The 27,844-nt window shown below is 37.1% G+C and overlaps 1 protein-coding gene across 2 annotated transcripts in view; it reads left to right on the top strand.

Moving 5' to 3' along the window:
* The window catches only part of LOC149775383 (uncharacterized), a 107,087-nt gene that overhangs the window by 54,190 nt on the left and 25,053 nt on the right, over positions 1 to 27,844 (top strand). For both annotated transcript variants that reach the window (XM_089943456.1, XM_089943455.1), the window contains exon 7: positions 20,448 to 20,652. In XM_089943456.1, the coding sequence (XP_089799582.1) occupies positions 20,448 to 20,652 (205 nt within the window). The remainder of the gene's footprint in view (positions 1 to 20,447; positions 20,653 to 27,844) is intronic.

Raw genomic sequence — 27,844 nt, 5'->3', positions numbered from 1 at the left:
TGCTTAGTTTGTCAAGTTGGCACTCGAGGAAAGACTCGATTGTGTTTATCCTGCGGAGGAAAGAATTATCGGGAATTGCTCAGATATTACAAAAAGAAATCTTCCTCGGTGATAACCTGCGAAGAGGATTATATTAATCGATTCAAGGCAAATTATGATTTAGACAGATAATTATTATATAATGGAAATGAAATCGACGATTCCTGCAATGAAAATCACATGCGAGTATAGATCTCATCCAACCATCGAGGGTTACGAGGCTTCATCTGATGGCACCGTCAGAAATATCAAAACGAAAAATCGTGTTGGTCATATTTGTAATTCGGGTTATCTGTTATTTACCATTAGCAAAGGCAGAAAACAAAGATGTGAAGGATATTACTGTCACAGATTTGTGTTCGAATGTTTTCATGGACCTATTAGGGATGGGCTTGTTATCGATCACATTGATGGAAATAAACTCAACAATAAACTTTCCAATCTTCGCGCGGTAACTCCGAGTGAAAATTCAAGATTTGGTAATACGGGTGGCGTATGGCGACCAGCTAAGGCCGTCAAATCGATAAATCAAGAAACAGGCGACGAATTAATATTCGAGTCGATATCAGCCGCTACGAAATATTATAATATTAATACAGTCTCGGTGTGGCGAGTGGCAGAAGGAATTCAACATGCGACGTTTTCATATAATCTCGGCACTTGGATCAAATTCTCCTATATTCCGATAATATTCGAAGAAGAATAATTGAATATTTACAGAATTATATAATGGACGAAGAAAATATAAATAACATCATCAAAGCTATCGATGACTTGAGAAAAAAAAATATAAATCTTCCATCGGAGTTGGACGCGAATAAAATCCGATCCGAATTCGAAACAATCATCCAAGGGAAACTTGAATACAAATACACGCTACCATCCGAATACAAATTAATAAAGAAAATCCAAATCGCGATGTATCAATCACTTGCGACTGTCAGCGATGATCGCGTCGAGGATTTTGTTAAATTATCTACGCTAGTGGAGAAAGCTAGATTGATTTTATCGGACGCATATGAGTCAAAAAAAATTACAAGTTCACGCATCAGACAGTTGAAAAAGCTTGTCGATGAGGGTAAGGCCAAGGAAATCGCAGACTCTTGAATTTTCCTGAATATTTTCCGCAAACAACAAAAAAAACAAAAATTAAAAAAATATATTAATTTTGAAAATTTCCCTGGATTTTATTTATTTTTTTGGCCCGTTTTTCCCTGGCAGATGGATTTACGATCTTACCAGCAGATTGATACTTATCGTTTCCCCGCGTATATCAAGCAAATTTCCTTTCTGATCCGTTAGTTTGAAATTTATCTTCGACAATAATCGATTATGACATCGCAGATAAAACGGATTCACCGGCTCCTTTATTATCAAATAACCCGGAGAAGCGCTAGGTGAAAACGAATACAAGATAAAACCCTGCTGCGCTTGATTTGACTCTGACGAATCAACATTGTAACTGCCCTCGACAATATCCGCGTGAAGATAAATCGCGATAACTTCCGTTATATTAACGATACCTGGCGAGATATGCTGCCCGCCTTTGGTCGGATCATTATCGTGTCTGAGTAATAGCGCTAATTGTTTTTTCTCTGCCCACGCGGCATGTAATTTCGGAAATAAATCATCGATGGTATCAGTGACGGATTTTCTCAGTTTATCAACATCATAATCGGGAAATTTGAAATTTGGTAGCGTTTCCTCGGTTAAACTAAATACTCTCATGAATTTTTGTTTTTCTCCTGAATTTTTGATCAACTCGTATTTGCTAATAGGAAGAACATAATCGGCAATTGATATATCGTCGACTATCGCCCGAATAAACATTCCATGATAATATTCAACATCATTCGCGAGTTGATTTAAAATCTTCACGCGTTTGATAATTTCGCTACATGAGCCCGATTTATTTAAGATACATTCATGAAAAGATTCCCGCAATAAATTTAATTGTAATTTATGTTCTTGAATAAATTCGTCGAGGGTTTTTCTTACCAAGATACCGTCTATGGGGGCTATTATCCTGTTAATGTGGGTAGCGTCGAAGATTTTCACACCGGGGGGAATTTTAGGAAGAGGCAACCACGAGAGAATTCTTTCGTCCCTAAAAGTAAAAGCGAACATTACCCAGTTAAATTTGTGGTTGTTTATGAGGTTGATGGCGCTATCAATCAGAGGCTTGTGTTTGATATCTTGCCTCAATACCTCATCAGTAGTAAAATCTTCCTTTTTTGGCTCCGGTTGCTCTGGAGGAGCTTCCTCGTGCCAACCTGGAATAATAATATCTGGTTTTTCTGGTTTTGCCAGAGGTGCGATTTCAGGCCAACCTAATATGGTCCTAATCGATGATTGGTAAATATCAACGATATATGGCGATTTCACTTCTATCATCGATGATAGTGTTGGTTCGTGCGCAGATATTTTTATTCCCGGAGTAGCATCGCCGGTTATATTTGATATTCTGGTAGTAAATTCCTTATCCAGCTGATCAATTTCGTAACTGCCTGTTGGTATACCGACATATATCCAATCGGGAGTTCCATCGGGTTTGGTTTTGTTGGCAAAAACAAGCGAATTATTCGATGATAATTTACCGAATGACGTCGATCTAACATTAGGCCAGCTGTTGTAGACACGCAATTGTGTTAACGCAATTTCTTTGACGCTAATTGGTGTTGGAAAATTGATGCTAAATTCAGGTTTGGTGGAGCTTAACGATATTAACGTCGTTGTCGGCGGTGTCGTGTTTGTCACGATCTGAGCTAGCTCGGACATTATTAATATTCATTTGTTCAATCTCCGAGTAAATACCGATCATTACCGAAAATTCTGGATCGGAGATAACGCCATCGTTGAGACTCTCCGAAAGCAGCGATGATAATTTCGAATACGCGTCATTGATTTTAGTTAGTTTGTTTTTGTACAATGATAACTTTTCACTCGTGCACGAGGAGATTTTTTTCGCTACGATATTGAGAACACCAGCGATTGTCGTTGTTGACGAGATTATTATCGTTGCTACGATCGGCGCGATTGTTGTTACCGCGGATAAAATTATTCCAGCACCAGCGACTACCGCAGATACCGCGTACACAGCAACGTCAATGGTAACTAATCTATGCTGGTATTTTTTTATTTTTGTTTGATATTCGTCGAGGAGTTTTTTTAGCGAATCCTGCCATGATCGCGCCTGATTATAACGGTAATCCGATGCGGTCATTTATTAGTTATTTATCTAGTCAATTCCTTTGTAAAATCGGGTTTTTTCGTTTTCAAATGATTGGGGATTCTCTATCTCGGCAACTGCAACCAGCTCGGGTTTTTCTGCCTTGGCAACTGCAACCGGCTCGGGTTTTTCTTCCTCGGCAACTGCGACCGGCTCGGGTCGACCAATTATATCCCAACCAGATAAATATTCGAAAATTATAAAATAATACACTGGTCCCATGTTGGTTCTATCCGGTGGTGTTAGTTTAAAAGTTTCAGTGTTATTTTCATCCATGGAAATAACGAAAAATCCAGGATAATATTCATAAATTTTATGGCTATCGTTTGTCACGTTAAAATTTGTTGACTCCGAAATAATATATACTCGATATATCCCCCGAATTGGTGCGATAAAATTAAAAGAATCATTATCGGGTGTCCATGTGATATTTTGTGACCTTAACACAAATGATGCATGGTAGGGAATATTTTTTGTTATTACAATCTTTGGTATGTGAATTAGCGCTAATATTGGAATATCCAACGGTGATATTGCTGCGCCGATTTCGTCGGCGTGTAATGTTACGGCGAGAAGTTTCTCGTTGATATTTTGAATTTCTCCGTCGTACACTGATGTATCGACTTTTTGACGCGCTAATTCTCGTACCGCGTTAATTTCATCGTTAATTTTAGTAATATCCTCGTCGATTTTTCTTGTTTTCTCGCTGAGGTCGTTATGTGATGTTCTATCGGCTTTTTGAAATATTAATGCACGTGCCGATTCAATATCATCGTTGATGGATTTTGTTTTCTCGTCATGTGATGTTTTATCAACTTTTTTACTTACTAATTCACGCATTACGTCAATATCTACGCTGATTTTAGTAATATCCTCGTCGATTTTTCTTGTTTTCTCGCTGAGATCGTTATGTGATGTTCTATCGGCTTTTTGAAATATTAATGCACGTGCCGATTCAATCTCTCTGTTGATTTGGGCGATATCTTCATTTATTTTTTTCGTTTTCTCGCTGAGGTCGTCGATTGATGTTTTATCGATTTTCTGACCCATCGCGGTATTTATTTTGATAATTTCCTCGTTGATGGATTTTACTTTCTCGCTGAGATCGTTATGTGATGTTCTATCGGCTTTTTGAAATATTAATGCACGTGCCGCTTCAATATCTTTGTTGATTTGGGCAATATCTTCGTTTATTTTCTTTGTTTTCTCGGTAAGATCGTTATGTGATGTTCTATCGGCTTTTTGAAATATTAATGCACGTGCCGATTCAATCTCTCTGTTGATTTGGGCAATATCTTCGTTTATTTTTCTTGTTTTCTCGTTGAGGTCGTTATGTGTAGTTGAAGAGGTATCGATGATTTTTTTTATATCCTCGTCGAGTTTTTTACTGAGATTTTTTGATGTATCATCTAGTTTTTTAAGATCGTTAGTTAGCTTGGTAAATCTTTTTGTCATTCTGTCCTGAAGATCGTCGTGTAATGCTTTATCAGCCTTCAGAAGCAATGTTGCTGATAACTCTTTGTCGGATTTTTCCACATCCGCGATATTGGCCTTCAGGGGTAACTTCGCTATAATATCGGCGATATCAGCAATAGATTTTAATACCATCTCCGATTGACGAGTAAATTGACTAATATGATCGCGGTATTCGTCTCGCTTGATTATATCAGTTATTTTGACATTGCTGGTTTGTAATCTTCCTTCGGTATTTTGAAAAACAGCAACTTCGCCAGGGTCCACCTCTGACAGCGATAGAAGATTGTTAATATCGCTCTTGGTTGCGAACTTTGATAGATCGACGTCAGTCACTTCTGCTTTTTCCTTCCTGTAGATAAATCTACCGTAAATATCAACCATGATATTTATCTACGGCGTATTCAAATACAATTTTGTGATACGGACCGGATGATTTTGAAATTGCATCGAGGACGTTAATTGATTCAGGGCCGCATATTGGCGGATCCGCTAATGTCTGCGTTGGAAGTGTCGAATACCAAACCGGAAGATTTAGTTTTGACACATAGCTGATAAATTCATTTGGCGGTGCTAATCCATATGAGTCAAAGTAAATAACTTCGCGAGGATTAATCGCGTATGCAACCCAGTGCGTACCAGGGCCGGTATTTTTATCGAGATTTATTATTCCCGTCTCGGTAGGGTTTGGTTTTTCTGGTAGTTGATCTCGCATAAATACGCCTCTGAAAAATTTTATTTTTTTTTTCTTTGCTTCGTTGATTAGATCTAAATTTGAATAGGCCGTGCTAATCTTAGGCCTGATCCGTATGGGGGCCGTCTTAGATAAAGGCCTGATCCCAACCGAGGAAATCTTTGAAAAATTTCCTCAAATAGGCTGGGGGGAATGAAGAGTCCTCCCTTTTTTTTACGGTATTGTCCTCCTTTAACTTTTTCTAATATTTTTTTAACCCCAAATCCACCCAAGGCCGATGCTGCGCCTGTTATTAATGGAGCTAGTAAGGGAAGAAAAGGAAGAATTCCGCCTGTTTTGACCATGTCTCTGATGGCGCCTATAGAAAGGCTCACATGAACACCGGAATTTGCTGATTTGGCCTTGGTAAATCGTTCACGTTGACCTCTAGTTAGCGACAGTTTGTTAGGTCCACCGTGAATCTGATCGTTTTTCAGTGTTAATTTCATACCGCATCGCTTTGATATCGCTGTTTGGAGTTTTTTCATCTGACCTGGGGTCAGAGTTACACTGACGTGTTCGTATGGCATATTAATAATCGCTTAGTCTAAATTTAGAATTTGTCACATGTTCTCGACAGGAGCATCGATGACTCTCATTCTGCCGCTGATTCCTTCCAAGATCATTGTTCTATCGCTGAGGATTACCGCGATGGCTCTTGCTGCTCCGGCTGTGTTAATTCTGGCTTTGAAATGGATATCGACAACGGATTGTTTTACCAAATCGAGATGCTCCAGGGAAAAGTAATAGATAGGATAGCGAGTATTAAAATCCAACTGTGATATTTGCAATCCGGTATCGATATTTTGATCGCGGCCCATGAAACTTAGCAAGCGATGATATGCGCGGGCAGTCGAAAAATTTTCAAAATCAATTGATATTTCCTCCGATGGTTCTTGCTGGCCGTTTATTCTCAGTGATACATTTGTTGCTGCAAATTTGTCGAATATCATGTGACTGTGATTTTGATCGTATCTGTTTGCGGCTTGAAGAGCAACAAAGATGTGTCTAGGTGCCGAAGCGCCCTGTTGTGACGCAATTCGCCAGGTAAATATTCCGTTGATATTAACATCGCAGGAGTCGGTCATCGTTGTCAACCAGGACATGACGGATTTTCCGCCTTGATTCATGAATGATAATAATTTTTCTTCCTCGAGCATCGATGGAACTATCACTGGCATCCACAAGGTAAATTTGTTTAGGATTACCTTGCCTGCATCACCCGCACCCGCGCCTGCTTCTCGCCAGATGGCTTTGTCACTGCCAGCAGCGTCTCGAACGAAAGTTATCGTGTGTTTTGTTCCGTAAATAACTTTTCTGAAATGCCTGCAAAATCCAAAAATGTGAGATAGCGGAATTGCACAGGAAAATCTTCGTTCATTGCCAGTCAGCATGACTTTCCGCGTGGCAAATCCAAGGTTGTAATTGTCATTGGTGTTAATTATCATGCTTTTGACGTCAGCATTTTCGGCGGCGTTAGTATTTTTTTTCGGTTGTCTGACGATATACTGGACATGATCAGCGTGATCAGAATTATCCTTGGCGAACATCATGCTAGGACCAGCTGATCTGGTAAAATCATCCGAGTATCTAGCTAGGCCTATAATCGTCGTTGCTATATCAACGTTGTCCGTAATTGATTCGATTTCTCTTCCGTCGATCATGTAAGTGGCGCTCTTGAATAATGCCATAATGCCGTTATTGACAAATCCGACTTTGAAATTTGCTCCATAGTTGGTATTATCGTTTTTAATAATACTCCCAACAACCTCGATATATGCCTCAGATGGAAGAAAATATCTTGTTGTATCGTGGACTTGAATTTCCAAGCGATTATATGTATTTGGGTCAACTGCTTTGTACGAGAAATACTGGAAATCTCGCACGGATGTGTCTCTGCCTACAGGCTCGTCCATGTCGAACACTTCATTTGACACTTGTGCGAACATTTATTATTAAGAATATCATCTAAAACGAAGACCGCTGCCTGAAATGAAGCTTGTATTTGCAACTTTATTTGCTAGATTTGTCTTAGCAATTTCCTTTGCTAGATTTGTCTTAGCAATTTCCTTTGCTAGATTTGTGTTAGCAACTTCCTGTGCTAGATTTGTCTTTGCAACTTCCTGCGCTAGATTTGTCTTAGCAACTTCCTGCGCTAGATCGTTTATTTTTTTATTTGCTGCGTCATTTATGACTTTGCTGATTTCGGGTGGCATTTCTCTGGTGATAGGCAATTTGACGGGTTGTTTTTTGCGCATTAAATTTAATATTTTATTTTTGACAACATTGAAGCCTTTACTGGCCAAATTACTGATACCAGAAATGGCAGTCTCGCCGATTTTTCCTATTGCTTTTAACCCGAGCTGTTTGATCACGGGTCCAATTTTAGGTATTATTCGCGTAAAAAGACTTCCAATAATATCGCCGAATCCATTACCGTGTATATATCTATATACGGGCAATCGAGAGTTTACTACGCGGACCTGTTTGGGTCTACGCTGATATTTGTGAACAATCATGTTATTTCAATTGTGTTGTTTTAATCGATGAGCTCATCGACAAGTTCCTTGTAAATGTGAGAATCAATGACACTGCCGCGGAATAATCGCTGACAAATATCCGAGGCTTCGTTGATTACTTCGCGAGAGTTATTTCCTGCTCGTTTTCCTCCGATTAATATCTCAAGGCGAGACACGTCGTTGACAACGCTGTCAGGGCAAACGGTATATCCGCTTCCTGTCTTTGGTTTTGAAAATGACGATGGCGATAACGCTTCCTCAAATTCTTCTTTTTCGCCTAATTCTCTTACAGTCTTTTGAAATTTTTTGAATCCGGGGTGATCAGGATCGATTTTCTCTCTCCTTGAGGCAAAATACACAGCGGGAACCCATTCCTCGGGGGTATATTTTTCAAAGGCTGCGGGACGTAAATATTTGCCTTTTTCGTTGTAACCGTATTTTGCAATTTTGACCAGGTTGCCTTCATTTAATTTTTGAATTCCAGTATTCGTAAAATCTTCCTCGGGTCTTCTTCCAGCGATATTAGAAAATTCCATCGGTTCAGTAATTAGAGTAGTTGCATATTTCTCAAAATGAACAAAACTCACATCATCCCCCCTGGCCTGAGATTTACCAAATTTTAATCGGTATATTGCCTTATACCAAGAAATTCGTGAACTATAAAAATTTGATCCCACATCCATTAAATATTGATGTCGATCATCAAAGCTGCGCCTCGCAAAATATCCGAGCTCCTCAAGATTATTAGGATTAATTTTGTATAATTCCAAATTCATTTTGATAATACCAATATCTTTAAATTTATCCTTTATATTTGCAACAGGATCGGTTCTTTTTTCCTTCTTTTCTTTTTTTTCTTCCTTTGGTGTTTCTTCTTGTCCTTCTTCTTCTTCTAGTTCTTCTTCTTCTTGCGCTTGTTCTTCTTCCTCCTCTTTTATTCGTTCTCGTTGTGCCCGTCTCCTTTGTTGTTCTTCCCTTAATTTCTCCATATACCGCTCCTTCTCATCTTCTTGTTGCGCTTGTTCTTGTTGTAATTTTTTATCTTCATCTAATTCTTCAATAAGTTGACTCATCCTCAATTCTGCTTGTGTTTTCTGTAATTGTTCTCGCAGCGCTTGTTCTTGTTCTCGTTGCGCTCGTGCTTGTGCTTGTTCTTGTTGTGCTTGTGCTTGTGCTTGTGCTTGTGCTCGTGCTCGTGCTTGTGCTTGTGCTTGTGCTCGTGTTTGTGTTTGTACTATTCGCTCCGGTAATAATCGAGTGTGTTGCTCAATGTCTCTCGTCATGGGAATAAGCCCCTTCTTCCTAAGTTCCTTATCTTCCTTTTTGTCGCCGTATGCAACCTGTTCGATCGCTCCAGTGACTGGACTCAACAACTTTGACGATATCTCGGTAATTCCATATTGAGAATCTTCGTAATCACGAACTTTTTTCTTAAATAATTGTTTTACCGGGATAAGCTTCTTTACTGCCGCTAATTGTTCTCGCGCTAATTTGGCAGAATGAGGCTCTCCAACTATACTAGCTTTCCGACTCATATTATTTTCAACTATATTGTTTTAATGCGAGGTAAAATTAGGATTAGCAGCCAAACTTTGCAAACTTCATCGACACCAGAATAAATTCCCCCCCCCCCTAAAATCTTTGTCCAGAATCATCGATTTTGCACACAAAAAATTGCAATCGGGGTTGAATTTACGCAAATTATTTTTCGCAGGAAGGCTTATTTTTGAAATCTGAGGCTTCTACGGAGAAAGTTCTCGTAGGAGGCTTTATTTGGTCTGGAACGTCTGGTCTGTACAACTTCCCTGCTGCTGTAAGTGACATTTATCGTGCATGCTTTCATTTTTTCAGTTGAACTTGGAAACCTGTTAAAAACAAAGGATTTTAGGTTATCCAAGATGGCTACCAAAGTGGATTAACTTGAAATTTAACTACTTCTACTATTGACAGCATCCAAACATACTGATCTCTAATTCTGAGTTTTATATACTTTGTGAAATCCTTATTTTTAAATTGCTGACCAAATAATTAACAACAAAACAACAAATTGCTAATTAATTTTGGTCAAGAAGACTATTAACTATATATATATATATATATATATATATATATATATATATATATATATATATATATATATATATATATATATATATATAATTACCTGTATGGTCAAGTAATGTTCTTAATATATTAACAGTTTCTTGGTACATAATTAAACATGCTTGCATTGATTCATTAGTACAATTACTTAACTTTTATTTCAGAACGGTGGTGTGCATTTGCAAAAGACATTCAAAGACATTCATTCACGTATCAAATGACTGCTTTGTTGCCCAAAGAGCCATTTGATCCTGTGGAAACTTGTGATGGCCCTGATTGTGCCCCTCATTCCTTTTACATTTAAACTTTTCAAAGCTGTTTATTTTTTAAATATAAATCTTTGAACAACCTGGGTTGTATGTACACATTGACCTTGCAAGCTTTGTTGTGGAAAGGTCATGTGATTTTAATATTTATTATCATACTTAAAAAAAAAAGACTCCCCAGCTTTCATGTTTCTCTGCATTTGATTAATATGAATATATTGTACCGTCTTACTCGCTTATAAGTCGAGTTAGACCACATGCAACAAAGATCCTGATTTGCATCAGTGACAAGTGAACAAGGCAGCTGCCATGTATGGATGGTTCTAACACAGCTCCACTCAATATTCAATGAACTTGGTGTAAAACCTGGTGATAAATATACTAATACCTAATGCCTTAATTTATACTATGGATTTATGACAATATTAAGTTAGTGTTAAGTGAAATTTAATGTGCACGTTTTCATTTATTCAAGTGAATTTGGAAACCTATTCAAAACAAAGGATTTTAGGTTATCCAAGATGGCTACCGAAGTGGATTAATTTGAAATTAATGGCATCTTCTACCATTATCTGAACTTAAGATGATGCCAACTCAAACACATTATGCAAGTTTCTTTTTCAGAAGTCTATGGATATGTATAAGGATTTTATATTATACTTTCTATCACTGTTATTAAGAAGCTGAAAATATCAGAATCATGGAAACATCTAAATAACAGCCTTGTAGGTTCTTTACTCAGCACAATTAGCTCAACCTTCTCTGCATCATTCTCTGACTTTAGTATGTTTGATATACCTGAAGAACGGAGCCACACAGATAATCCCATACATGAAAGTCATGCTCAGAGTGAAAATGAAAACAATGGTACAGATTTTTTGGAGTTATCTAGTATGGCCGACATTTATCCAGAATTCCTGAGGGTCAAACATAATAAGTACAGTGTTACTGCATAAACGGACACAAAAGTTTGTAAAACAGATACTGGATTCAGAACCTTGCATGACTTCATGCAGTTCAAGTGTTCCAAATGGTACTATCTACAGAACACAAGGAAAATGCTCCAGTGGCCTAGTGGTTAGAGCGTCTGCCTTGGATGCTGGAGGTTGTGGGTTCGATCCCGGCTGAGTCATACCAATGCCTTATAAAAATGGTACAAACAGCTACCTCACTAGGCGCTTAGCATTAAGAGGTTAGTGTTAGGACTGGTTGGCCTGGTATCAGGATAATGTGACTGGGTGGGACATCATGCTATATGTCTGCGGCATGATGCCCCAGTGCTAGACATCACTATAAACTGCCACATTGCATACATTGTAGAGATATGACTGAAAAATTGCTAAAGCTACGTTAAAAAGTCCAAATCACACACACATGCACAGAACACAAGGGAAAAACACTGTGACAGCTACATTGTATAAAACAACACGTGTCCTACACATACATGGGCTAAACTGTATCACATGGTGAGATCATATTATCTGTAAATGTTGACTGGATGAGAATACCCATGGTAAAGGCAGTTATATGCTGACATCTACACCAGTAACTAGATGTAGTACCAAACATGAAACAGCACCTAAAGTCTTTGACCTAGATGACGCGGACAATTAAATTAAATCCCCTCCAGAGTGTCAGGCAATTACACGCTCCATAAATCATGACCATTACATTGATGGCTTAAACCATAATTTCTCCATGTGTGTACAGTAGTCTCCCTCTTGAACGGGCCCCCTGACCAGCGGCCACCCACTCCTTACGGCCAAAATCCGTTGGTACCAACGAGTTTGTGTTCAAAAGTACCCCTCATGAAAGGCCACCCAGCTAATGCAACCAGCGCCCAGCATATTAGTGAAATAATAAAATATTTACCCCTTACAAGCGGCTGCATTTTATTTTAATATGTATCCAGAACCAGTATTTTGTTCATAACGTGTGTTATATAATCCGATTTCTGTTTCCCAATGTCAGGTTTTCGTTACTGACAGAAGTATTGACTAAAGTACATGTACCACTAAGGTTAATATTATATCATTTATGCCTCACGAGAAGCCACATTTATTCCATAAAGCCGAGAAAGACTCAAATTTTAATCTGTACAAAAGGGTAAGTACATGTAATCCAATTAGCCTTACTGCTGTGTTATCATGTCTGGTTTAGTAACTATGATAATTGTTAAGATTACAATTACTGAACAGTATTAACAGCTGAGAAGTCGAAACATCAATGTACAATACACAAGTCAGCAGGAAAATGGTTTGTTAGCCTTTATGGCTTCCCTTAGTAAGATGTTGAGCTTGTTCACTTTGATAATTAGTGGCTATTACTACTGACAATAATTGTCAAAATTACAAATCCTAACGGCCGTGAGGTCAAATCTGCATGATGTTAATGGTACATATCGAAGCGGTTTTTGGCTTCTCTCACTTAGTGTAAAGAAATATATAAAAACAATAGGGTACCAGACTAAACTAACGAATCACATGACAAGATCACCTCCTTTAAAAACACACAGCAATTTGTTAGATGCATAACAAATTGTTTTGTCAGTATTGTAGTTGGCAACATGAATAACTTACTGCATAAAGATCAACATGTCATTGAGAAAAAGAAAAATTCTCAGTTTAGAAGAGAAAGTGAAAGTAATTCAACTGACCAAGAGGTTTGGAGGGGGTGGGTCAAGGATCCTTGCAGAAAACTAATGTTGGAAAGACTCAGATAAACAATATCCTGAAAGATAAGGAAACAATTCTGCAGAAGTGGGAAGGTGAAATGGATGGAGAAAGGAAGATTGTTTGAGCCAGGAGATGTTTGTATCCTGATTTAAATGACAAGAAAAAGCAACAATTTTGTCAGTTGAATTGGGATATGATGACTTTACCGCAAGTAATGGATGGTTTAACAGATTTCAAGTGCAACACAATATGAAGTGTTCTGTCCTTAGTGGAGTATCAGCTGATGTTAATAATGAAGTTGTCGAAGATTAGAACAAAAGACTAAATGATATATGCAGGGGATATGACAGCAGGGATATTTTAATTGTGATGAGACTGGTTTGTTCTTTAGTCTGTTACCAACAAAGTGACAGATGATGTGATCTGTAACGTAATTATAAAGACAGTTTTAAAACTATATCAATGGTTATTCATAACATTCTTTTGAAAATAATGAAACTGTTTTACATTTATTTCACAACATGCATGTGATTTTTTAATGAAAAATTAAATGTTTTAGAATTAAATGTACTTGTGACTTTCTTCATATGTATTTACTATTCGCATTTGTCATCCCCCTCTAGAAAGGCCACCCTCATTAAAAGGCCACTTCCCTGCTGCATATCTCTGCTTATAAGAGGGGGACTACTGTACATCAAAAAACAGTTAGGAACTTGGAGGTCCAAATGGAAGAATTAAAACTACAGTTACATGCTATTAAGGCTGCACAGGGACGGATTAATGAGCAAGTAACCTCATGTGAAATAGAAATTCAGACAGACTCCCAAATAGCAACAGTGTCAGATGCTCAGAGTCCAACACATGAAATAACAAGCCAGAAAAGATGGGACTCTAATAATTGGCTCCTCAATATTTAAAAGTATAATACCAAGGAGACTTCTTGAAACAGATGTACAGACTCTAAGAGGTGTAAAAATCAACAACATCACGGACAGAATAATGAATACTGACCTAACCAAATACAACCAAATTATTATTTTAGTAGGTGGAAATGAGGCCAGTGATGGAAGGTCACTATATCAGATCAGAACATATTTTGAAAGTTTACTGTATGCTTCTAGGTCTTGCAGCCCAAATACCTGTAAAATAATGATATTAGCACTACCTCCTCATGTGGACACCAGGGTGAAAGAAAACAATGATCTGATAATTGACCTTTGTGAAGACTTCAACCTACAGTACATTCCACAATACACATCTTTCTTCAAAACCAGGATGTAATCTAAGCCTCTACCACAGAGACAAAATTCATTTAAGTAGAAAAGGAACCTCTCAGCTGCTGAGAAAAATTAACATGTATGCCCCATTTTCATGCATATAATGAAGAGTACTGTCTCTACTGTGGAGAAACCGGGCATGTGACACATGTATACCATCATGGCAAACAGATTGAGTGCCTGAGATGACATAAATCTGGACACAAACAAAGACTGTCAGTCAATGTATTATACATACTAGGAAGCTGGCAAAGAGGAGAATGTCATGCTTCATTTATAACAAATCTAAATGTACCTAGTGAGACTCTAGACTATTCAATGGACAATATTGTAAATGCAAAAGTTAACGGATTTTCAGGGTCTGTATGTGACTCTGAAGATGCTAATATATATGAACATTTAAATATGGAAATAGGATGTCGGAATGATAAAAGTAGTATGGAGACAATCTCAGTAAGTACCCTATTGCATGATGACCCACATATAATTAATATGAAACTAAAGGCAAAAGGTTTTAACATAGTTCACTTAAATGTACAAGGTATAGTGGATAAAATAGACCATAGGACTCACTGAAACCAAACAATGATAACCTATTTCACTGTCCAGGCTACAATAAACCATTACGCAGGGACAGAGAGACAGTAGGGGGAGGTCTTGTTATATACATTAGGGAAGATGTAAATGCAGAAAGGCAACTTGACATGGAGTCACATGAAATTGAGAGTATGTGGGTGGAAATTTCTCAGAATGCAAAATCATTCCTTGTTGGTTTCATTTATTGGCCACCTTCCTCCAAAGCAATTTGGAATGATAACTTTTTGAAACAAATGGAAGATGTTCTTGCACAGGAGAAAGAAACATATATACTTGGCGATATAAGTCCCTTCTCAATACTCAAATAAGGAACAACTGGATGGAATTTATTGAATCATTAGACCTAGACCAGCTGGTAAATGAACCTACAAGGGTAACAGAAAAATCAAGCACTCTTATTGATCACATTTATACCAACCTACCAGACAATGTGGCTTGTGTTAATGTACCAAATGTTGGTCTTAATGACCGCTCTCCTACTTTTTTGACAAGAAAGATTAAACGCAAGAGAAATAAGAAAAATCCACACAAAACTATCACTTACAGATCGTTCAAAATTTTTAATGAAGAACAATTTCTCAGTGACCTGTATAAAGTACCTTAGAATATGATGCAAAATTTGGATGACATAGATGAAGCTCTGAGGGTGTGGACTGACTTATTTATGAATGTAGTCTCTAAGCATGTACCACGGAAAGTACATCGAGTAAATGATGAAATCCAACCTAATTGGCTTACTACTGAAATCCAAGATGCTATGAAAACATGAAACCAATTCAAGGCTATGGGAAACCATTCACACTATTAAGTATGGAGAAATAAAATAACAAGTATGATTAAAAAAGCTAAAAAAAAACTTATCAATCATTGCTTGAAAACAATTACAGCAATACTAACTCCATTTGGAAAGTCTTCAATGAACTCACCGGAGGAACACACAAAGATCAGACATAAAATTCACTCACTTCTGGTAAATGACACCATAGTCCTTAATGACAATGACTGAACATATCAAACATGTCAGTAAAAAAGTTAATTCATGTTTATGGCTTCTCAGTAGGATAAGACATTTTCTCCCTGAAAGGCACAGAAAACTATTTTATAACAGTTCCATACAACCCTATTTAGACTAATGTAGACTAATACAGGATGGGAAAATTCAAATGATAAAAACATAGCAAAGCTGGCACATCTTCAAAAAAGAGTATTCGGGCTAATATCAGTCCAGAAAGAAAGCAAGGAAAATTTAACTGGTAAGTTCAAAATATTACCTGTTAAAAACTGAATCTGTTTGAGAAAAGCCAAATTAATGTACAGGATATCCAGTAATAGTGCTTCTGAATATTTACAATCACTACTCCAGTATAGGCTTCCTGGTAATACATGCATGTCTACCAAACTATAAAATTCCCATACCAAATAAGGAATTATTTTAAAAAAGTTCCCAATACTCTGGAACATTGCTCTGAAATATTATTCCAGTTGAGAGTAGAAATGCCCACTCTATTTTCTTCTTCCAAACCCAATATATCCAGTGGCTTCAGAAATGCAGCTAAAATAGATAAATTCCTTTGTATGAGGGCCTCATGGTAGATTAGTTCTTAGCTAATTGTGATACCCTCTTTAAATAAAGTCATTATTATTATTATTATTTATTATTATGTTTACTAGTTTCAAGTTCTTCTGCTTAGTCTAAACATCAGCACCTGGGTCTATACCAAAATAATGGATTGCATGATCACTCTGTTCTAGTAGACTTCAGCTACAGCAACAACATTGTACTTGGACAACATTGTCCAGAAACATATGTAAGTTCTATTCTTTTCCATGGCAGAAACAATCTTTTATCCAGTTTGAATGATCTCAGTTTTCTTGTAAACCAGGGACACCTTCATACCTCCCAATGTTTTGTCCATATGGCTATGGAGTTTATCACCTATCTTAAACTGGTATGACTCCCTCACCTTGGCATGGTAGAGATCTTCAAACTCGTTGAATCTTTTTCCAACAGCAGACCTACCTCTTCTCCCAATTTATGCAGTATCATCCCAAATTGTTTTGTTCAAATATGTGAAAATCCCATTTTCTTGATTCCCCCCAATCCTGATTTTAAAAAATGCTACAAAAGTTTAAAAAATATCTTTTAATTTATGATTACTGTGCAAAGAGAGCAAAAGTGTTGCCTCATTTCCATGATGAATACTTTACAGCCACTGTATCCAGGCATTGTAAATATCAGCACAGTTAAAATGATCAATAGATCAACACATTTACCCAGGAACCTGATCAGTCAGAAATTTTAGTACCAAACCTGAACCCTAAGGACTTTCTGTACTGGCGTTAACTTGAACCCCCTGGAACTTTTGTATAGAGGTTACACTGTGTTTTTACATTTATGTTGTAAAAAGGGGGAGGGGCATTAATTAGGGAGTATATGCAGACATGATTTTTCTCTGTTTTAAAGCAGAATTCCGCTTTTCTCCTGACTTTAATCAGATTTTTCTTGATATAGTCCATTTTTTATATCATCTCTTATCCAGTTTTTTAAAAACTGTCTGTACTGTCATTCTGCAATGACCCTTGTAAATTATTTGTTCCATTTATTAGTTAGCACACAACTCTCGTAAAGAGTATTATGATTGGTCAAAAGTTTAAATTCATCCATTGAATCTTCGTGTAATGGAAACTGATGGTAATGGAAAGAAGAAGCATGCTTGCAAATTATGGCGTCCTGAGTTGTTGAGAGAGACCATGACACACAAAGTTTAGATAAAAGTTTTAAAAATGTATGGAAATGGGAATGGCTGGAGCGAAAAGTTGATAGAAATTTAGTTGGTCAGTTTATAAGAAAACTGAACACTAGAGGACTCTCATTTTGTGGCCTCTGCAAAAAAATATCTAAATTACTGTAAGAAGAGTTGGAAGAGTTTGGAACAGCGCCTACAAAAGAAGCTGCATAGGGAAAAATTGATGCTGAGAAGGCATCTGGAAAAAGTGCATTTAATTACTATAAGAAGAAAGATTTCTTGCATGAGAGAACAGATGTAGCCCTCTGTCAGAATATGCGCACTGCATGTTGCCAATACAAGTACCAGCTTGAAAGGAAAAAGGAAAAAGGCTCTCATTGAGAAGGAAAAGAAACAATGGCACATTGAGCCAAAAAAGTCAGTGGTGACAAAAAGGAAGGATAAGAAATATTTGCCAAAGCCGCAAAAAGAGCTTGACTGGCATATCAACAGGTTGTGTCCATTGGAGAAAAAGACAACTTTTTATTTTACAGATTTGTTATGAAAAGAGAGAAGTATAATATATTTGCTAAAAAAAAATTGATAAGTTGTTGTGACTTAATTATGATGTGAACACTGACATGCACATGAAATAACTTCAGCATTATTAGTATTGGAGAACAAATTCATGTGACAATAAATATTGTGAAATGGGGCACGGAGTGGCCAAGCAGTCCAAAGCGCTCACCGTTATGGATCATTGCCATCTTACCTCTGTCTGTGTGGGTTTGAGTCTCAGATTCGGCCAATGTGGGTACGTGAGAAAGCTTGCCAGTAGCTTCTCGTGGGTTGGTGGTTCTTTCTGGGGTTTTCTTGGGTTCTTCCTCCACCATTTATACTGGCTGCCATGTTTAGCCTATCTTGTGCTGAAAATGGTGTTAAACCCTACACCAACAACAACAACAATAACAACATATTGTCTAACTATTGAAGTCAAGTTGAACATTTTTGGTAAGTTTATTAGTTTTTCAAATGATTAGTTTGGTTTATTTTATGATCATAAGTTACACCAGGAGCAGTTTTTTTATGAGTGCATAATGCAGTTTTTGGATCCTGTACCCCCAGATCAGGGGCACTGCTCCTCAAGACCCTGTTCGGGGAGGACCCCCACCCTTAAAATTTTTTCAGCTTTTTTTATGGAAGACCAAAATCATATCTGTATATGGTATATGGTTACAAACATTGATCATGATTTTTTCCCCCCAAATCCTATTTTTTCCATTTGGTATCCGGATCCTCATTCCACTAAAGGTAGCAGGTCAGCAGTAGGATTTGGATATCAGCGAGTTCTTGCAACTGCTCAGTTTGCTCAATGTCCCACCCAGTCACATTATCCTTCACCAGGCTGACCAGTCCTAACACTAACCTTGTAATGCTGAGTGCCAAGCAAGGCAGGTGCTAGTACCATTTTTATTAGTCTTTGGTATGACTCAGCCAGGGTTTTAGCCTGCGATGTCCTGCATCTGAGGCAGATGCTCAAACCACTTAAGCCAGTGGATGGTTTTAGAAACAAGAAGTAAATTATAAAAACAATCAAATTTTTATCAAAACTGGCTGGCTGTGAAGGAAAAATTTGCATTAAATTCTGGGTGTCATTAGGGGCACTGGAAACAACTCAATGGGCCTCATGCAGCCCACAGGCCACTTGTATGCAACCCTTGGTCTATTTGATACAAGTAGAAAAGATGAATTTTCATCTTTTGAATAGGGCTGGATTTGGGAGGTAGCAGCCCTAATGTTAATAAGACTGGATAAGTATTTTTGAAGAAACATAATTTACTTTTAATTTGCATTCAGAAAGTATGGAAACCTGTATATCCAAACTATGGTGTCTTTGAGTCTTGTCTCAGAGGATATCTGAATTCACCTTTTCATACCCACTAAGTGTATAGGCCATAGAATGGAGATATTATTAATTTCAGGCAGCATAACATGATCCCTGCTTTTTCTTTGAAAATTGTGAGGATAGTAGTATAAATGGCTTGCTTCAGGATCCAATGTGTGCTCTTGTTTACACCAGTAAAATTATTTCGTCTTCTACAGGATATAATGACTGGAATTTAGTCTTGTGTTATGCCTGTAAATGGTGATACTAATCAGGGATAGTTGTTGGTTAGTGACGAACATATTTTAGGGTACGTTTGATTAGCCATAAATAGAACATTTTTAGGCCTGATTAGTTGAACAGATTGTGAGATTTACGCATAAGAAGTATTGCTAATGGTTGCAAATAACTTTTATATAAATGTATTGTCTGATAATGCCGAACTGATACCAAGCACAAAACTAATACAAATAATACTGCAATGGTTACAGAAACTTTGTATGGTATATAGTAACTGAAATAATAGCATTAATTGAAAGCCAGGCTCATTCTCTCAGTACTTTAAGTCTCTCAGCTGATAAGATAAAAATGTAGATCAGTTGAATGGTACAGGATATATCTCACTTGACCAGAATGTTTTCATTTTGTGTATCTTGTTGCCCTCTTATTATGACAGGATTCAATTCCAAGATGCATTTATGACTTAACATATCTCAGAAATATAGAAACTAAGTTTCATCATAATTTTACTTTGTATTGATAACTCATGCACCATCAATGATAACAAGCTACTTTTGTTTATGTCGTTTCTAATTTTGATAATAACTAGTAACTTAAACTCAGCCATTTACACATGTAAACGTTGCAAATTAAATCAGTTAAATGAATCTTTACTCTATGTAATTTCAATTTTCTTTCCTTCCAGGATGTAAACTATACTCTTTCTGGAAGCTATTTTCGTGTAAATCAGTCCAACTTCCCAGGTGTGTTTGACTACGTTTGTCAGGGGTCCAGAGTAACATGGGGTTGCGTTATGACTGTTCACAGCCTCCCAGAAGCCAAGAATCACTGTGACAAGGATCCAAAATGCAAGGCTTTTGTCCTGTTTAGTACGAAACCTGAAATGGATGGTAAACTTTGATAGATCCATGTCTAAATATACAAGTATTTATGGATTTAACTGCTTCACTTTTCTTTTTTTAGTTATTTCATCAAAAATTGATCAATTTATAAATTGAGTGGAAATAACATGTACATATATTGTAACTAACTTCTCCAAAATTCTTCAGATGTTTTGGTTGCACATAGAAATTGTGAAAGGAACGGTCTTGAAAATTAACATTATTTATTATTCTTTATCTTATACAGTGCAAGTCTTATTGGTCTAACAGTTAATTTTAATGTTTACTGCACAGTTCAGAGTTCTTAAAAAGACATATTCATGGGTAGTTAACTATTACACTTTGTGAAGTATCAAGGAAATTAACTGTAGGTTTCGGATTATAGAAAAAAATATAAAAATAATTCAAAAGTAGAACAATCCATTGCCTAGGATTCAGTGAAAACCAAACATCAATGCTGGGACTGGGAAACTGTTTCTCCCAATGTGAAAGAATGGTTGGGCAACCCTGAAAATATATTATGAAAAATGATCATGTTAATTGTGATGAAATTGAGTATTTTTTCCAGCAACATACACTTGATTGCAAAATTATCCTTTTGGATACCTTTAGCAGGGTGTCTGAATTGTTATGCATATACTTTTGTAGATGAGTATCAGGTGATTTCTTTTTTGAACCTGTTCTCAGATAAGATTAACATTAGAGGTATAAACCTGCTACTTCCATATACAAACATTTGTCTTTTCTGTCTTGATCCTGTTGACAATGGGCCAGCCAGTCCAGCCATCATAATTAAGGATCTTATGACAGATCCATCTATCTAGCCATGCCTATGGCTTCACCTTTCTACACTAGGGGAATCTTGGTTATAGATCTGTCTCACCAGACCTATGGCTGCATAGATATGGCATGATGGGGCTTTTAGTGATAGATCCATTAGATCATCCATACCTATGTCATAGCCAGTACCAGCAATAACCAGACCACCATCAGCATAGCCGGAAGCTGTGCCAACCAAACTCTTGGAGAACTTGCTATATGGTTCTGTATGACAAATTCATTCAGCAGAGCTACAGGAATCTGAGTAAGGCTGCTGTTCAGGAGTATCTTCACACTTACAGTGTGTAGTATCCTGCTCAGGTACTGCCTCCATATCTGGATAAAGCATCCCTGGAGGAATATAAATTGCTTCTATACAAGTCAAGGCAATTTCACTGCAGATAAGCTGTGAACATATAGTAAGCTCTCTCTGCTGAATGAATTTGTCATCAGCACTATGATATTTACCAAAATCAAGAATTATGTTGTCATTCAGTTTAGGTCAACTTCATATACAACAATGGCAACATATTTGGACAACATATGGTAAGTTCTGTCTTCTCAAGGGCAGAAACATTCTCCTATCCCTTTTGAATCATCTAAATTTTCATGTGAACTGGGAAAACCCCAATCTGCATCCATCCCAGTGTTTTGTTGATCTTGACATGGAGTTTATCACTAGTTTCATTCTGGTATGACTCCCTCATGTTCACATAGTATGAATTGTCAAAGTCATTAGGTATGTTTCCAACAGGATTTGTGAAGGACTTCTTGCAACTCCTTGGATTATTCTATGCGGCAGTAGACTTGATCCCTCTGGGCCATCTTTTTATGTACCCCTTACAGATGACCTTGTTGGCTCAATGGCACCTATTTTTCGGCTCACTTGATTAAAAGGTCAGGATCACGATGATTTGTGTGTCAATGGCACAACCATGGTTGGCTTATGACAGAAATTCCTCTGAGAAGCCCCTGTCAGAAGTGATAGTATGTATAGATGCCAGTACATATAGTTAGAGAGCCCATCATTTGCCAGGCTTCGAAAGTCAGCAGTATGTGGGGCACTAGAGAATGGCCATGCTTCATCAACCTTTTCAAAATGATACAGGACCAACTATGGAAAAACAGTATTATGTCGGACAACACTGTAGTGATGATCATCCTTCGCAAACATCCAACATGTGGTCTGGTTTGGCAGTTTCTGCATTGTTGCTTCCAATTCTAGATCAATGTTATTAGGCAGATTCCCAACGCACTCTGTGTATATTGGCTGACCCACTTTTCAGAAAGGGTCTGGTCATTCATATGGAGTGGTTCCTTCATTCATCAGATTTGTGCTTGTTGGGGGTGTCCAGTGATTGCTTACTTTCATCTGTCTCATTCTGGATCTAGCTTGGGCCATGGGCAAATTGTCAGTCTGTTTATAGTGGTTGTGGGCTTTTACCTACCTACCTATGGTTTTGTTGCTGAAAATAATGTAGAAGTTGAGGGGGTCAGATATACAAGATGATTCTGATATCCCCTCATTTGGGACAAGTCCTGGGTCAACGATCTACTTGATCTAATAGATCTGCCCAGGAAGATTGTAGTATAGCTGATTCTTCCCAGACAACCATGGTTGCTGGTATTCCACCCTTGCCTGGATCATCTTCTCCATCAAGCTTGACACTTGTCAGGAAAGCTTTGTGAGAGAAATAATTTAGACATTTGATTGGGGAGAGAATCTTGCAAATAATAAGGCCCTCAATGCTGATGGCTTTGAAGGAAATTGGTATGTTTTCAGACTAGTGCTTGTCAGTAATATCATCCCTCTGAGTGCCTTGATCCCTCAGCTTCCCAACTTTTTTTTCTGGTTATGTGAGGGAGAAAAAGTTTGCCACAGTTACCATCAAGGGCTACTAGTCCATATTTAACATGTTTAGGCATTGTGGCAGAAGAGATATCGGTCATAATATAGATCTGCCAGACCTACTAGCCAATTTTGATTTGGTTTGACCAAAAGTTGGCAATCAGAGTCATCATACAGTCCCTTTTTTTGATTGATACATCAAGAGCAGTTGCCTTGCAAAACCATATCCATGCCCTCAAGCACTACTTGAAGAGCACAGAGATGAGTCATGTCACACACAATTGACTCTTTCTACCATTGAAGTTGGTTATATCTTTTACATACTCTGAAGTCTCAAAAAAATCAAAGTCAAGAGAATTTCCGATCATGAAATTAGAGTGATCTTTGCATGCCTGTCTTTCAACCATAACATTTTGAATCTTGTGGAGGGAATATTGCTGCCCCAGATGACCACCAGACCCAATTTGAGTCAATACAGCCTCTTAGTTTTGCTGTATTCGCCACCAAATTTTGTCATTAAGAAGAATTCAGTAATCTTCTTATTGAGATATATGGGATACTGATCACATGGCCAGGGTGTGTTGCTTTCAAGTTAGGAGAGCAGGTTATCATTTGTGTAGGAAATCCATCGTTTTTATTCCCAAGAAAGATACCAGAAGGTTTAGGCAGGATGCTCTTCATTCCATCCCCCAATTACCTATTCTCCTAATGTTAATATGATTGGGGAACATATTTGAAGAAGAAAGCAAAGTTTCCAATAAATTATTTTTCTCCAAGAATACTAAGCAGATATTTAAAACCCCTCCTACTCACTCCATTATGCATTAATTGTCAATGGTGTTTCACACAGCTTACAAACTAGCAACACCAGGTGGCAGCAAGATCATGTAATGGGCAAGGTTTATTGCTCTTTCTTTTATTGGAAATTTTGGCCGTGACCCTAAAATGGAATTTTTTCTGCTCCTCACAACTCCAGTTTCTACATTTTGGTAAGTTTTGCCACCCTAAAATAATTCTGCCAACCCTCCAGAACATCCTCACAATGATCATTTGGGTTGCCAGGTCATGACTTAGGGGTTGAGAACCATTGATATACACAGAAAATAAAAACTCATCTTTTTCTTTGGGCTGGAGTTGGGAAGTTGCAGGTTTGTATCCTTCACATAAATGTGAATTGTTTATTATTCCTGGAGAAACATAATTTACTGGAAAACTTGGTTTGTTATTAAGTAGCTTTACTGATCAAAATGTGTTACTAATTATCTGATTAAGTAATCCCGTTCCATACAACTAACCCCTCCAGTGAACCCTTCAAAAATAAGACAAGCAAATGCTTGTCATTTGTCAACATACAAACATAAGTAAACCTTATCGTTTATTTTTTATTTGACATACTGAATGCCAGTAAGCTAGAAGTATGCATTCCCATTGGTTAGTGGAAATGGGCATGCACTATAGAGCATGTGACAGTTGTTTCTGTTGGCTAAATTTTTAGGATCAGACCAATCACAATTTTTGTTGCATACTGTATTGGCATTAAGTGTAATGTCTAAACATAAATCCTGTGTAGGAAGTTTTCATTTACCTGACAGTTGAGACACATGAATAACAGTATCAGAGTAACAACAATGTGAACCAAAACTCAGTTAACCATAAAATGTAAATAAGTTTCATGTCGGGGTGGCCAACTACTGGAAACAAGACACCAAGCCTGGTTGTCCATCGATACCATTACAGGTTTGGTGGCTGATGTTTTTATTTCAAAACACTATCAATAAAGGAAATTATATGATTATCGCTATTTGCTGATCTTAGATATAATTAGTGTCAACATGTATGACACCTTCAATTAGCAGGACTGAGATGTGACAGTAGTTGTTGAATAATTTTGATTACAGCGATTTTTGGGAAATTACAATAGTTTAATGGGCAACCAGAAAAATCTGCCCAGGGACCACCATGGATTTTGAATTTATTCAACCCTTGATAATTTAAAAAATAACAAAACTTGCAATTGTTGTCCTTAAACAGTGGTGGAAATTCATAAATCGGGTGTAAAAAAGCATTCATATAAGGATAATGCTATAATATAATGGTTGAGTTTTGCATAAAAGCAAACAATAAAACCCAAAGCAGTTCATAGTTCAGCATTCATATAATAATTTTATTGGCCAGATTGCAAAGAAGTTCTAGATTGATGTCTATCCATCCGTCCATTTCTTGGTTCACCTGGCATCAACACATAAGCTAGGGTTGGTGATTAGTTCCATTTTAAAGACACTGTTGTCTGCAGAATTTGCATCTTTGCCAGTGAGTACATCATGAGAGAAAGCTACACCTTTCGTTCAAAACAAAGTCATTTCACTTATTCTACATACTTCAGTGGCCTGTGTTAAACATAACATTTATTTCAGCTTCTCAGACACTGTTTCCTTCAGTTATGTAACTTGGTATGTAGATGCATCACGAGGAGTGTCACAACCCTAAGTAAAGCTTAGTCACTGTGACCTTATTTTATGCTGCAATGACCTGGATAACCCTTTCTTTGTGCAGTGATGCAGCATATGCTAGTAGCCAGTATAATCTTCACATGATCTATCTATAACATCACTACCAAAGGTGTTTAACAGCTTGCAATCTTGTGAGAATGCCTACTAACTTGCCTTATTTGTTTGTCTGCAAGTGTTGAAAACCTCGTTTTGTATGTGTGTGTGTGTGTGAATGAGAGAGGAAGAGAATTATATTCCCTCTCAAATTTGCGAACCCCACCCCTTTCTCAGTCTCTAAATAAAAAGAACCAAATTAAATACAGCTTTTGACATTTGCAATATTTGTAGCATATTTAAATCTTGCACGTTTCTCAAGATAGCAAACATATTTCTATCTCACATAAACATAATGTGGTTCCTAACACTTTTTGAGTAAACATCAGTTTAGTCATTAAGGTACTTTTACTGATCTTAAATAAAATGTCAATTGTTGTTCAAAAAATTGAATTGTAGTTTTTCTGAAGTCTGTTCATTCTCGATCATTGAGTAATCTGCACCTTAGATGTCATCATAAAACTTCAAAGTAAAATTATCATTTGCTATTGTCTTTTATAATGGCACTAAATTGGGTCAAGAAAAGCTGATGTTAGTTCTGATATTACCATTGCAAGCAGTTGTTCCAGCTTGTGCCAATACAATGTGTTTTCATTGCAACATCATGGCATGACCTTTGATTCAGTTTATTCTGGATCATCCTTTTGGTTTACTTCATATAAAAATGTTGTATGTATTTCTCAAGGTATTTTTATGATGAACTTTAAAGGAATTTTGATCAATGAGGAGCAAATGTATAATTACTATTCAAAATTTATGCATAATCAAATTATCGAAAATGACACCTTGGCTGAAACCAAATACCCTCAAGACCTGTACAACTCGTACTTTATACCTGAACAAATAAGGCCAGTTATTAGGTGTGCTGGGGAAGATGACATGCAGTAAATACCCTCGGCAGTGATGGGAAGATTGTACTGTATACTGGCACATGTTGTATGACATTGTTAGTTATCCACAACTATAACAATAAGTGGCAACTGAGTCATTTGGACAGTGCCTCTTATTGAATTGCATTGTTATTATTTTGCTTTCATTAAGGAAGCAGGGTTGTAAATTACAAGAGTAGCAAAGGATGCTTTGATACATTTTCTTTGAAACTGTTATTGTCAGTGCATTCAACTTTTTCCCATCTGTGATTTTAGTACCAAGTTGTTTTCTAAAAAATTTAGTGTTTAGAAATGAACCCTCTCAATCTGAGTTGAACTAGAGACTTTTGTTTTGACATGTGTCATAAAAATTTGCACAAGATTTTCTGACAGCTTGGTTTACAAACATCACTGTAAGATTGTGATAATTTTGTTCTTTTTCTGACTCTACTGTTAAATTTTTCCTATCCTTTCTAATCTTAAATTGAGGTTTTGCAATTCATATTCATAGTGGCTAGTGACTATTTATCATGAATTTTTTAAGGTAAATTGCAAAGATAAATCACAAATTACTCAATGTGTCTTATTTAAAGAATTATCTTCTTCACCATCTGTTATGTTTGCACTACTTATCACGGACCAGTAAAGCTTCTCAGAAGGTCTACTGTCAGTCATGTGTTATCCTTCCATCCATTACCATAAATTTTTTATAGTTAGACCTCCTAAACTATTTGGATAATTGTCATGGAACTTTACATTCATATTCACACCAAGGTCTAATTTGAAAAGATGTTGCCACTAAGACCTTCATTATGGTCACCACAATGGACACCTGTTACTCTTCCTGGATAATAGCCATATAAACATTTGGTTTTTTACTGAAAGAATTTGTATGATATCTGATTGGTCCGAAATGAACAAAATTGCTGATCGTCCACAGCACACATCTTAAAAATCTTGTTGACACAATCAATACAACTTACATAATTATTACAATCACAGCATATCATACAAAATCATGCATCAACATAAAATTCCAGTCACTAGTTTGTAGCTCGATA

This window comes from Sinohyriopsis cumingii, chromosome 19 (assembly GCF_028554795.1).
Source record: "Sinohyriopsis cumingii isolate HCF-2022 chromosome 19, ASM2855479v2, whole genome shotgun sequence".
In the NCBI taxonomy this organism is placed as follows: Eukaryota; Metazoa; Mollusca; class Bivalvia; order Unionida; family Unionidae; genus Sinohyriopsis; species Sinohyriopsis cumingii.
Note: the sequence above shows the minus strand (reverse complement) of the source record. Positions and strands in the feature narration are given on the sequence as shown.